Source organism: Mus caroli, chromosome 7 (assembly GCF_900094665.2).
Source record: "Mus caroli chromosome 7, CAROLI_EIJ_v1.1, whole genome shotgun sequence".
Lineage (NCBI taxonomy): Eukaryota > Metazoa > Chordata > Mammalia > Rodentia > Muridae > Mus > Mus caroli.
The window spans coordinates 75982124-75996464 of NC_034576.1; the positions used below are offsets into that span (position 1 = coordinate 75982124).

The 14341-nt window shown below is 41.7% G+C and overlaps 1 protein-coding gene across 8 annotated transcripts in view; it reads right to left on the reverse strand.

The window, feature by feature from the left end:
* The window catches only part of Chd2 (chromodomain helicase DNA binding protein 2), a 115914-nt gene that overhangs the window by 44471 nt on the left and 57102 nt on the right, over positions 1–14341 (reverse strand). For all 8 annotated transcript variants that reach the window (XM_029479427.1, XM_029479426.1, XM_021169095.2 and 5 more), the window contains 8 exons: positions 11454–11616; positions 10894–11046; positions 9161–9232; positions 5868–6017; positions 5057–5205; positions 3633–3729; positions 2404–2496; positions 185–355 (listed from right to left, as the gene is read on the reverse strand). In XM_029479427.1, the coding sequence (XP_029335287.1) occupies positions 185–355; positions 2404–2496; positions 3633–3729; positions 5057–5205; positions 5868–6017; positions 9161–9232; positions 10894–11046; positions 11454–11616 (1048 nt within the window). The remainder of the gene's footprint in view (positions 1–184; positions 356–2403; positions 2497–3632; positions 3730–5056; positions 5206–5867; positions 6018–9160; positions 9233–10893; positions 11047–11453; positions 11617–14341) is intronic.

The window sequence follows — 14341 nt, forward strand, 5'->3', positions numbered from 1 at the left end:
TCCTGTGTCAGGGCCTCTCCTGTGTCAGGGCCTCTCCTGTGTCAGGGGCCTTTCCTGTGTCAGGGCCTCTCCTGTGCAGGGCCTTTCCTGCATCAGGGCCTCTCCTGTGCATGGGTTCTCTCTGACGAATCTATATGTGCAGTCACACAGGACAGGCAGAAAGTGAACTTCCTTCTCACCTCACCTTTTTAGTGGAACTGCGAATCCGAGGCAGCATATAAATTTCTTCCAGCTCCTTCTGCCGTTCTTCCTCCTCCACTTTTTTCCTTTGCTCTTCGGGAATGATTTCATCCCAGTCTTTGTGAGGACGCTCTTCTAGCTCCTCTTCATCTTCCATCGTTGCAAAGTTGGCAACCTGAAAGACAAAAGACAACCCCCGTCTGACATTTCTCAACCTCCAAACACCATCTGCGAGGTATCAGTTAAATGAACATTTTTAATTTAGAAAGCTGTAAGAGGACTCATAATATTATGTAATCAAAATAATTTTTTACTATTCTCACCTTTTTATTTCCCCCAAATCAACTTGCCAAAGCTATCAGTTCATCAAAAATTTTATTAAAATTAGGGAAATAGATATAGAAAGGTTAAAAACGGTTTGGTAAGTTTTACTGAAATAAGTGTATTTCACTTGCATCACACTGACTGGGTAATTTCACTGGCTTAGACTATGAAATGTTTGGCACCTAACTGTCATCCATGATGATCCCACATCTCTCTATGATGAGCTGCAGCCAGCTCTCAGTCACCCCATCACCCTGTCACCTTACTCACCTTTATCAGAACTGTAACCAGTCAAAGTATGTATGTGCTCAAAAGCCTATCTTAGTCTAGAAGACATACCATTTGTCCACTACCAAATGCTGGCGGTAACTGCAGTCTAATGGTATGTGCCCCAAGAGAGTAAACCACCAAGCCTCCCAGGCTCGGGCTGCACTCAGACACCAGGCAGCTCCCTACAGACTGTGCTGCCAGCACAGAGCCCCATTCCAGTTTCATGCTCTTTTTATACTCCTTCCTTCTTGGCCTAAGAGTCTGCTGGAGCACAAATGGACCTTTACAGTTTACATTCCTCAATGTCACTTGGAGGTAACACAAAATCAAATCAAAACTTTATGATATGTAGTTAAAACTAACTCTTCAATTTTCAGTAAGATTATTTTGATCTTTACGATCATATTTTTTAAATTTCAAGATGAAGCATAATTTCTGAGACCATGAAAAACAAACCATCTCACTGTCAATTATTTTTGCACAAACTAGTTGTACTGTTTACAAAAGTTTAAGTCTGGGGTTTGATAGTAACTTGTTTATTTTGTACACATACGTGTCACTGAACATGTTGTAAAGGCCAGAGGACAACCTGTAAGGGTCAGGTCTTCTCCCTCGACACTAACTAAGCAGTCTACTAGACCCAACACCAGAGTAATCTTCAACTTTCTCTTCCATGGTTAACCTGCAGAGAACCAGACACACTCTCCCGTGCACTTTGGAAACATTTGCTACCCTGATTATCCTCCAGCCTCCAGACCAATCTCCCACCCTAGGATTGCCAAGTGACCCAGGTTCCCCAACAGTAGGTACTGGCTGGACAAAGTCACATGGTGAGTGGCTCCACAGCAAAGAAACCATCTAGATTTATGTCACTCCCAACCAACTTCTCCCCACAGGCACTCTAACTCACAGCTGTCCCAAGACTTTCTGCCTCTAGCAGAACTCAAGTCACAGACTTAATTCTCAAACTCTCCCTCCTTGGCACTGTGGTGGTCTATTCCTTTTTATGTTTTTATAAGACACTAATGACTATCCCTTTATCACCTTTGGGAGGGGAAGGACAGGAGAAAAGGAAAAGAGAGTAAACAATAAAGGATAGGGGGAAAAAAAGGTCTAAGAGAATATCCCTCAAAACCAAAACTGTAAACCAGGTACTGATGGCATACGCCTTTAATTCCAGCACTTGGGAGGCAGATCTGAGTTCGAGGCCAGCCTGGTCTAGAGAATGAATTCTAGGACAGCCAGGGCTATACAGAAAAACCCTGTCTCCATAAGGTAGGGGAGTCTCTCAACTCTCCCCTACAATTCCAATGCCTTTGACTTCTCTTGGCATCTGATGTTATGAATGGCTCATATGCCTCCATGCTTCTGGTCTTTTACTTATCCCGTTGGCAATACATCAATGTCCTTTCCTCTGCCTGTGACTCTAGGAAGGACGGTTCACTTCAGTGGTTACCCTCATGGAACACTGCAGACTACAGTCTTAACATCCGAACTCAGACTGAGCTCGAGTTAATTCAGGTAAGGGAGGAAATAACAAGCCTTGTACAAACACAGAGACTAGACAAAGGGAGCTTCTAGTTAGTAAGTCAGTGTTGACTGGTCCCTCCCACATGGTCTTCATCATACCTTAAACTGTGAGAGCAGCTCATCTGTCGCACTAGTTGACACTTCATTCTCTCTGGTTTCAGCTAAACGCAAAATTTCATCTATATCCATTTCCTGAAGGAACAAAAGTAACAGAGATACAGTAGAAAAGCATCAGTCTCCGCATGAACTGCAAGCATTAGGTGCACGCACGCCTCTTCCCTACAGCTCTATCTACTCCACAGCCTCAGTCACACCTATCAAACCCAACACTTCCCACTGGTATTCATTTACAGTCAGGGAATTCTAGGAAAGAAAAATATGGGGAGATACAGAATCCTTCAAGGTTTTATCCGATCCTCTTTAGTGTTGTAAAAGCTTTGAGCTTAGCAAGAAATAAAATGTTTTTAAAAGCCATATCCCTTTTCAAATAATTACTTTGTTTATAAAAATTTCTAACAAAGTATCTTTCCTAAAAAATTTAGATGTTCATAAAATAACCTTTAAAAATGTTTTTTTCTACTAGTCATCTTGACTGTAAAAGTGATGAGTTATACAACTATATTTTCTTAAGTCTATAATATACTTGGATAATGTTCATTCTTAATTACATGCTTTTGCTGATGCTGACTTATTCTTTTCTCTTCCAAAATACACTTTGATTTTCATGTCATATATACACATACATATACGTTAATATAAGCACACTTATATACAAATATATAAATATATAAAGTTCCACATATGAGAAGAAGAAAAAAAAAAACATGTGATATTTGGTTTTCTGAATCTGATAACTTCCAGATCCACCAACTTTCCTACAAATGACATATTTTCAAATATGAAGAGACAGTAAAGCATGGTGGCACACGCCTTTAATCCCAGCACTTGGGAGGCAGAGGCAGGTGGATTTCTGAGTTCGAGGCCAGCCTGGTCTACAAAGTGAGTTCCAGGACAGCCAGGGCTATACAGAGAAACCCTGTCTCGAAAAACCAAAAAATAAAAAAAGAGAGAGACAGTAGTTTTGTTACCTATGCACCTATCAATGGACAGCCAGGCTGATTATGTATGTAACTTGGACTTGTGATTAGTGCTGCAGTTAGCTTGGATATGCAAGCATCTCTGGGATACCTCACTTGTGGTTCCTTTGAGTATGGTTCTAGGAGTGGTATAGCTGGATCATATGCCAGTTCTGTTTTTAATTTTAAAAACCTCCATACTGATTCCCATAGTAGGTACAAAAGTAAATTCTTATGCTCCAAATGGATTACCTGAGGCTCTGACTCCTCTCCTTCAATTTCTTTGAAGAGATCCTCTGCTCCAAATTTCAAAATAGCTGTCAGCTCTTCTTTATTAAAAGGATTTGAGCTGTAGGAGTAAATACAGTTGTGATCTCAAGTAAGAGGGGGGAGGAGGGATGGTTCAGCAGGTGAAGCACCTTGCCACCAAAACTGAGGCTACTTGCATTCAATCCCAATTCAAGACCCACATGGTGAAGGAGAGAACAAGATGTCTTCTACCTCCACACTCAGACAGAGGCAGACGTGTATCCCTCGATGCCCCCACAAATAAAAATGTAAACAATGTTAAGGGGACTAAAACTATTGGTTCCTAGTGTGCACACGGTGACTCACAGCCACCTGTAACCCAAGAGACAAGTTCCAATGCCTCCTGTGACATCTGCAGGAACCAGGTACACACGTGGAAGATATATACATGGAAACCAAACACTCCTATGTGTAAGAAGGAACTAAACATCTTTAAAGTTGTTAAACAATGTCAGTTATGCACTCTGGACCTGGACTTCCGTGTGTAAACCTTTTGCAGAAGGGGACAAATGAACAAAAGTTAATTCTGCCCCAAGATTCTGCATTAATAACCCAGAGTTTGTGATGAGTCTAGAAACTCAGTTACTGTCCTACAGATAGTAAAAACACATGCTTTTCCTGCCCTTTGTCCCAGGAAGTCAGCTCATCTGCACCAATAACTTCATCCTTCTCATCCCTTGTCCAAAACAGATCAACTTCTCTGATTTAGGCTCTTCTTAAACAGAAACATTATCTCAAAACAGCCTACTTACAAAGAACAATTTGACTTCATCATAAATCCTCTGTAGCATAATCCACAGCTAGTCCCAGTATAAACTGCTCAGTACTGTTCCTCTATGTCCATTTGCCCGTTTGTACAGTTTGAAAAGGCACAACCACCTCCACACAAATATTTTCACTATCAGTAACAACACAGGAGCTGCTTCTGTCCAAAGGCATCCTGAGGCAGTCAGAGGTGTTTCTGTGCTACACTGAGAAGCAATTAACAGCATGGCCCAACTTCTGCTGCTGCATCATGTCACACATGGAGCCAGAAGTAAAGACAAAAGAGTATTGCAAAACAAAGACGAGGGACCGGCCAGATGGTTCAGTGGGCAGAAGCCTCTGTCCAAACTTCATCTTATCTGATCTCCAGAAACCACATGGTAAAAGCAAAATACCAATTCTTGCCTCTGACCTCCACAGGGCATGTGTGTAAAGGTCAGATGTGTGCACACACACACAAGAAAATAGATCGGGGGAGGGCAGCACCCTCCCCGCACAGCATCAAGTTGGTGGATACTGCCTATGGTAAAATCTATCAGAACTGTATCAAATGCTGATGGATACTATCTGAATCTCTGTCTCGCTATTTTCCTGGCACTTACTTGGATCTTCCTGAGTTGTTTTCAAGAACCGTCCTGCCAGTGGTATCCATGCGCTGAATCACCAGATGGTCCAATACCATCTTCTTTTTGGCCCGTTCTATGATCTCCTCTTCCACAGTCCCTTTTGTAACCAGGCGGTAAATATTCACCTGTAAGAAGAAACATTATGTTTATTTCTGTTTAAAGCTAAAGTTAATGCTGTCAAAATCCAGGAGAATGTTATTTTGCTCTCCTGTACCACAAGACTGCACACTGCCAGCCTCAGTCGGTGAACTGGTGGGTGCAGAAGGTATGTTACTGGAGCAGGCTAAATGCTTATCGGAAAGAGCTTCAAAAGATAGCACAGCCTTGTTCTTAACAAAGACCATCCCAAAAATAATTGGCTTGATTTTACAAGTGCTGCCTCGCTGGTCACATAGGAACTTGTAAGGTACCCAGTAGGAAAGCAGTCTTTGAGACCCATAGACAAAGCAACAGCCAACCAGGCCTGTGCTGTTCCAGCGTGCTGCAGACTACACTGTCATGGAGAATAAGACTAAGTGCCCTGACTAATGCTGAGCCCCTTAGCCATGCTCTTAAGCTCTGAGGCTGCTCCTCATTCTCCTTTCCTGGTAAATGTGTAGAAGTCACTCGTGACATTCATGTCACACAGAAGTAGGCTAAGACTCCAGACTAGGACTCATCTCTTTTCTGAACAAGTTAATAAAGAGAAGACAGAGCAATGGGGAAACCGGCATTTGCACACAGTGATGGGGAAGGAGAAACCTCTGCCCACTGTCCCAGAAAGACTCCAGAGCCCATCTCCACTGACCTGCTTCTTCTGACCGATTCTATGTGCTCGGGCTTGTGCCTGCAAGTCGTTCTGCGGGTTCCAGTCAGAGTCAAAGATGACGACTGTGTCCGCTGAAGCCAAATTGATTCCCAGGCCGCCAGCCCGTGTGGAGAGCAGGAAACAGAAGTCCTGTACATAATGCAATATACTACTTTATGCAGTGGCCTTCTGAGAGACACTCTCACACTCCAATAAGCCCTCACACCTGGAAACCCCTGCAGGTGTGAAGAAAAGTGAGATATGATGGACAAACTTTATGGAGGCTAAAAGGAGCTCAAGGACTTGAGACACAGGCATTTTCATTGGATTAAGAGGAAGTGTCAGTGCAGGGAACAAAGGAGGAAAGTCGACTCTAGCAAGGCAGCAGGGACAAGGAATTCACACCCCAGCTAAAACTAGTATATGCAACAAGTTAACCAAAGCACCACACAAACTCAGCCTTCTTGGGAACTGCTGTAACAAGCGACCCAAATGCAAGGGAGTCAGTGTCCACAGACACACTTCGCACGGCATGAGTCAGGACTGCTGAGAAGCACAAGAGCCTCCATCACCACAAAGGATGCCGAGGGTGTGAGGAAACACTGTGTGCCAAAGACTGGGCTCTAATGTCTTCAGTGTGCATAGCAATCAGAGACTGGACAGGTGTGGTAGACCTGCTTACCAGGTGAGTGAGTACTCAGAAAAGCTTACAATAAATATCACTATTTTCAGAGCACCTGATCATCTGTATCAAAAAATAACCCTTCTTTTTCTTTATTTTGTATACTTTTTGTATACTTTTTCTTTATTTTGTATACTTTTTGAGTGTGGGTGTGTGTGTTTGCATGTGCTGGGTCATTTCACCAGCCTACAAAAGTTAATGCCTTTTGAGTAAAAATATACCATTCAAAAAATGGCCTATGGGAAGTGTGGTGGCATACACACACCTATAATTTGGCACTCAGGAAGAAGAGGCCATGGGCAATTATGTACTGAGTTTGACACTAGCCTGGGTTATAAGGGACTCTATCTCTAAAAAACAAACCAAACCAAAATAAATTAGTAAATGAATAAAAATTTGCTGACTTGGGGAGTGCAACTCAAAAAATTTAACAGATGACAGAAATAGACTAGATAGGTAGACAGACAGACAGAACAGAGAGCTCTTCACATTCTAACAGCCATAATTGACAGCATTAAGCAAAGAAAACACAAAGAGGGAGACAGCTATCTTGCAAGAATTCTAAATAACCACAATAATTATTAATCAGCAGCTGGAACTACATATAGTATATAGAGTAACAACAGACAGTTCAGGGTAAGATGCTCAAAACTAGAAATATAAACCAAACACTGATGATCTCATAAACAATTTTCAAAGTCAAAAGGAATAATATAAACTGCATGCTGTTTATGTTTAAGAAGATTATGAAGCTTGGCGCTGCTCAAGATGGGAGTATGTGGCCAGGGACCAAATAACTGTAGGCTATTTTAGGGAACTGAATAGAATGCATCAAAGTGCTTTTTAAATGCTTGTGATTTTATAACTATTTAGATGACAATAACATGGCTAAAAACAGCAGGAGCAGCACAGATGACAGATGGCCCAGGGCTCAGAGCACCTGCTGCTCTTGTACAACAGTTGTGCACCTCCATGTCAGTGTACAACCATTTGTAACTTCACTGCTAAGGAAGCCCACTTCCTCTTCTGGCCTCCTCCAGAGCCGGGTGCCAGGCACTAGGCACATACCAAGTCACATACATACATGCAGGCTAAGGAGTTATCCACATAAAATAGAAAAGAATAGTAGAGACATGAAAAAAGTTACTAGAAATCAAATCATAAGGTGCTGGGCTAGGGATATAGCTTGATGGTAGTGTCCCAGTCTGGCATGCACAAAGACCTGGGCTTGATCCCTTTGGAGGTGTGGGATCAGGGGAGAATTTCCTAAGGCCTTTAATGACATGAGAAAAATTGTCCAAGTATAATGATAACCAAAAGCAGACAAGGTAACATAGAGCATGATTACAATAAGGTTAAGTGGATGAGACAGATGGTCCGATCTGTACAGATGAAGTGCACAATGTGTGAGTCACTGGGGTGAAGGCTACACTAGGTATGCTTCACCATCTACAACATCTGACAAATGGGCAGGTGACATCGTCCCCAAAAGTATAAGATTAATTTTAAAAGACTACAGAATATGTCAGAAAAACCATATTTTATATATGGCTATCAGAGAGAATGAGAATCAAAAATAAAACTACACAAAAATTAAACTTCAGTAAGTTGCATCAGTGCTATCTGTGATAAACACTATGATAAAGAAATTGCTGGATTTTATTGCATGCCTATTGCATGCTAAGAGATGATATGAGTGCTGTGACTACCACACCTTATCCTCATGCGCTATTACACAGCTGAGCTTTGTGATTTCATAGTTAAAGAAATAGGAGGGGAAGAGGGACGGGACTAATAATATCCCGACTCAACTCCTTGGGCTTGGTCCCTAATACATTATCACCCTTCAGATGATAAGATTTAGGTGACAGAAGTATCCAGAACAGTAGTTCACTAAGACTACCCACAAATTCAGAGACTGACTAAGCTCTAGAAAGTGGGCCACTCTCCACACCCTGCCTGCTTGGGTACTGCAGCTGCGCCACTGCTCCTGTGTCTTACATGTTACCTACCAGCTTCACTCAAATGAAAGCTCTAGCTCTGTCATCTGACCAACTGATATGCAGATATAAATGTACTCAGGGTCTCTAACTTGGTTAAAGCAGCTTTAATATGGATGCGTCCACAACAAAACACTTGGCAAAACCAATTCCAGGCAGGACGTTAAGTAATGTAAAGCTGTAGCAGAGAAAGAACATTAGGCGACATCACACTGAGAGGCTGATGTAACTCAAACTTGGCAAACAGACTACTTAAGCATCAGTACCAGAAAAATACAAATACAAACCTTGGACAGCATGTGTATCAAAGTTCATTCTACTGAAATGGCCCACCATGCCCTTGCCTTCCTGTGCTTTCAAACCCATACATGTGGTAAGCCAGTAGGAAGCATCACGAGTTCAGCCTGAGGAGCTGAGGAAAATCTGTGCGTGCTTGCCCAGTGAGGAACAACAAAACCAGGCATCTTTTAGAGTAAGAGAGTATCCTGGTCTCTTGTCAAGATAGGACAGGGCTGCTACAAAACGTCTCTGAAACACAATACGTTAAACTGGAAAGACACCCCCTATACAAAGTCCAAGTTGTCCAAATATTAAAGCCATGCATAATGTACCTCAGACCCATCTGCATTGAAGTGATCCAATGCCTGTTTTCGGATTTCTCCCTTGATAGAACCATCCAGGCGCTGTAAAAGAAACCACAAGACAAGTCTTGAGTGAGGACGATCAGCCACACTCAGAATAGAACATCAAGCTTGCAACCCTCACCCCCGACTGCACTGAGTAAAAATAACTGGGAATGGCTGGCAAAGGGCTCTGAAGGTGTGTGTAAACAGTGTGGCTGCTGCCACCTCAGCTCTCCAGTTACACATGCAAGGTCACAAGTTCCTAATGCAAAGGCTGTCTAGGCTGACCCAAGGATCATAATGTCTACCAAAACCCACAAGGAAAGAGATGAAAACCCAGCCTGTGTGCTGAGGAGACAGTAACTCTAGTCACTTAGTAAGTGGCTCCTACTGAAAAACAATATATCTTAGGCATCATAGCATTTAATATTAAATGCTATAGAAACCAAACTACAGCACATTTGGAAACTACTGAAAATGTTCAAAATTAATTGACCATATATGGAGATTTTTCTAAAATTTACATCTAAAATCACTATAAACTATTCAAATAGTAAAACTGTATCATCAACTCAAGCCTCAGGCACTGACTCGAGCATATAATTTTTTATTAGTTAGAAGACAGGTCACTTTGAGGTACAGGGCAGTTACCAAATATACATACAAAGCAAATACTGAACTGTGTAATTAACAGGCACGTCTCAGCATGGAGAACTACTTTCACATTTCATCCCTTAAAATCATCCTGAAGATGAAACCTTGACTTACAAAAGGTCAAGCTGACTCCTGCAGACTCTGCAAAGACCTATATCCCTGCAAGGCATGAGAGGCACAGCCCCCTAAACCATAACAGGTACACACGTGGGAGCTATTGACTTTATGATAAATCTGCACAGAGACTGGAACCAAAGGCATTTGCAAAGGCAGGCTCACAGCAGCATCTGAAGGAAGAAATCCCGCCTAGAAAAGTCCACTGTACCGAAGCACCAAGCCACCTCTGCTGAGAAGTCACTACCGCTTGTTTCAAGAACTCCTCCTGCTTAGCTCCCAGACTCAAACCAAAGCCACACCCTACAGGGTTAAGATAAAACAACAGCGCTGTCTCTTTTCTTTTTAGACTCTGAGACTCTATTTCAGATTCACACTTCCTGCGATCTACTCTGACAATAGATAAAGACAGGGCACAGATACTTTTCTCATGCCAATTTTTCTCGTTGCTAATCTTTCCTACTACACTGTCCTTTGTGCTACTGATCGTAGGGTTAGCAGGTAAAAAGCCTCAGGACGTGAGCTAACGCTCAGATCCCATGGTGGAAAGAGAGAAATCAACTCCTCATAGTTATCATTGCATCTCTATTCAGGAAGCATGGCACACACACGCCTGTCCATGTGGCCTCATCCACTTATTCTCTCTAACAATAAAGTGTTGCCAGGCAGAGTGGCACACGTCTTTAATCCCAGAACTTGGAAGACATATGCAAGTATGTGAGTTCAAGGCCACCTGGCCTACATAGTAAATTCTAGGACAGCCATGGCTGCACAGTGAAATCCTGTCTCAAAAAAACAAAACACAAACAACAACAACAAGTGTTTTTTTTTAAAATTATGACCTTCACATGTTCATTATCATCAGAGTAATCTAAAGGCAAGAAGAAAAGCAGGTCTTCCTGGAATTTTAATGTTAGTCATCTGGTGAGAAGAGAGTCACTGAGCCATCTTACCTGGAAAGGATAGTGTTTGATAGTCAGGTACTCAGCCAGGATATCCAACATCCTCACCATCTGAGAGAAGATAAGGACTCTGTTTCCCCTTTCTCGGAGTCTTGTCAACAGTTTGTCTAACAGGATCAGCTTCCCACTGCTCCTAATTAGAGACTGAAGATTCAGAAGACATCTCACTCATTATGTTCAAACATAATGCTCCTTAAACGTGGCACCCATGGTACTATGTACTTCCAGCATTGTCACTGAGTCTCCTCATCACACTTGTTCCTTTGGAGACAAGGTCTCACTATGTAGCCCATGTGAACCTTGAACAAGCTGTTCTCAAACTTAAGTTGCTTCTGCCTCCAGCACATACCCAAACATCCCTGTCATATCCAAGGGCTCTCTCAATTCCACGCCACTACTGACGTCTGGCTTTCCTTGTGTTTTTGAAAGCTTCCTTTGACACTCCTTGAAGGATAATCAAGGAAGAGAAGGAATACTTATACTTCAATACACCTCTAAAACAGCCCTGACTCACTCCAGAGGGGCGAGTACGAGCAAGGGGAGCTGCTCACCTGAAGGACCTCCTGGCCGCTCTCCCTCTCGCTGTCCTCGGGAGCTTTGATCAGGTAACAGTGGTTGCAGCACTTTTTCAGCTCCATCACAATATTAAGGAAGCCAGATGTGCTGCCTCTTGTTCCTTTGGCAAGAGCCTTGTAATTCCTGGTCAGGATCCATCTGCAAATGGAAAACATTAATTCAAGTAAGCAGAGCTTACGGTGCTGTAGGAAATAAAAGTGAAAAGACAGATTTATACTTTCTGTCTCCTGTAACCTAAACATGATCCTTCACATCTCCAGGCAGACATAAAAAGGTCAATGATTGAACCAAGTACGTCAACCTCACTGATCACAGGAAATCTAAAAGACAATTCTAGAAGGCTAAAGACACACTCATGTGTGTGTGTGTGTGTGTGTGTGTGCATATGTGTGTGTGTGTGTGTATATATATATATATAAAATGTGTATTTATGTATATTACATTTGTGTCTTTCTATTGTAAAAACCAAATAACATTAAATATTCTTTTATATACCAACTTGAAATGATAGAAGAAATACACATATAATATGCCTTAGTAATAAACTCCAAAATGTTTAAAGTACTTTTATCTAAGTAACAGTGTATCTTTACATTTCTCTTAATAATCACAGTTTTGGGAATGTATCTCAAAATGATAACTGTATTATCATCTATGAAGCCAAAGTGTTTGAAAAATCCTTTAAGAAAGCCCATGTGAGCAGAGAACGGGATAAATACACTACCTATCCACATTCAAATGGAATAGTCAGTATCCCAGGTAAAGGTGCCTGCATGGTGCACAACTATGATTCTGTCCTTTATCCCAGCGCTCAGGAAGCTGAGTCTAGAGGAGTATTAAGGACAAGCCAAGGGAGAGACTATACAGTGAGATTCTGTCAAAGGGATGTGGAGAGAAGTGGAAGACAGACAGAAAGGGTATAAACAATTAAGATGCTGAAGGAAGGAAGGAGATCTAAAAGCTAGCCAAACCCACAAAGAGAAAATATGGTACTATTTAGTTGTAAAGAACTCATTAAAGTTTTATCCACAAAGAGAACCCCCCTAGACCACAAATGTGCACTCTCCAAGTACCATCCTCCAGTAAACTATTAGGCAAAATTCCTTAAGTGACCAGTTGGCTCTGGTTTGAGAGAGAAAAATGGTTAACATGAATATGGTACACTCTATCATTTAGATAATAAAGCAGCTATCAATTTTAATAAGGATAGAATTCCTGAATCACAACTCTGAATTCCAAACTCCAAAACGTTTGAAGGATGAACATGATGCCACAGGTGGAAAATTCCACATCACACCTTAAACAGAACCTAATCAAACGCAGGGGCACTGAAATAAGGATGAAGTGTGCGTGTGTATAAATGAACACATAGAAACATGTATACATGCACAATTTACAAAGTCAGAATGTACTGAAACACACAGTACTAAGGAGACTGAGGTATAAAGAAACATCAGTTTGAACCCAGCTTGTGCTATCCACAGATCCTGAAACAAACAAAATATCATGGGTGTTCCTGTGTATGACTGTGTATATATGTGCTCCAACTGAGGAATATAAATATTCTCTGCATATTATTAAACTGTTAAGAAATTATCAACTACTTTTAGGCATGATAACAGTGCAAACTTCTGAAGAATAAGCAGTCAGTCTTTTTGGAGCTGAAGAGATAGCTCAGAGGTTAAGAGCAGTGGCTGCTCTTCCAGAGGACCAAGGCTCAATTCCCAGTACCCACATGACAGCTCATAACTGCCTGTGACTGTAGTTTCAGGGGATCCAACAATTTCACACAGACATACATGCAGGCAAAACATGAATGCACAAGAAATAAAAATAAAAAATAAATCATTTTAAGTAAAAGAAGTCTCTTTCTTTCAGAAACATACACTAAAACAGGAAACATGGGTGAACTGGAAAGGCCTGAAGCTAGGTTATGGGCAGTAAGAAGTTACCATACTAATTTGTTTATGTGATATTTCTACAAGACACATGGGCTAAACATAGTAGGGCAGTCGGTGTTGCCCGCACGTGTGAGGCCCTGGGTTTGCTATCCAGACACATGCACACGCACACACACAAATGCATCCCACTCATGAAACTAAATGTGAGTGCCCATAACAAGCACATCTGTTGCTGCCATGTATGCCAGATTCACTGTTTTCTAGTTTCTGTACAATACGTTAAGGCACAAACCATGACCTGTCCATGCCACTAGAAAGGAAGGGGTGCTCGCTCTGTCCCAGGGGGGAGTGCTACCTCTCCATGGCTCTGCTTGCACATGTCTGTCTTCCATGACTGTGCACAATGACTTGTTTCTAGCCATACAAGGCTTCTGGAAGGGATATGTCCCATTCATCTCCATTATTTCTAGTAGCTAATGTCTAACATTAAAAAAAAAAAAAGACTTCAAGGAAGATTTAATGAATGGAAAACAAAAAATTGTTTGGCTTAACTGACCAGAGTAAGAGTACAGGCACTAAAACTTAAGGAGCTGACTCGGCAGCTAAGAGCAGCTGCTGATCTTGCAGATGACCTAGGTGTGGTTCCCAGCACTCAACAACCATCCTTAACTCCAGTTCCAGGAGAGCTAACACCCTCTTCTAATTCCTAAAGACAACATACATACATACATGCAGGCAAAACTCTGATATATATACAACAGAAAATAAATAAACCTGAAAAAATTTTGATCTTCAGATCATTTATATAACTGAAAGTACTATGTAAACTCTCTCTTGCTCAAGTGGGGAAAAAAAAAACACCTTCCTAGCTGGGCACTGGTGGTACATGCTTTTAATCCCAACGATCCAGAGGTAGAAGCAGATGGATCTCTATGAATTTGAGGGCAGCCTAGTCTACAAAG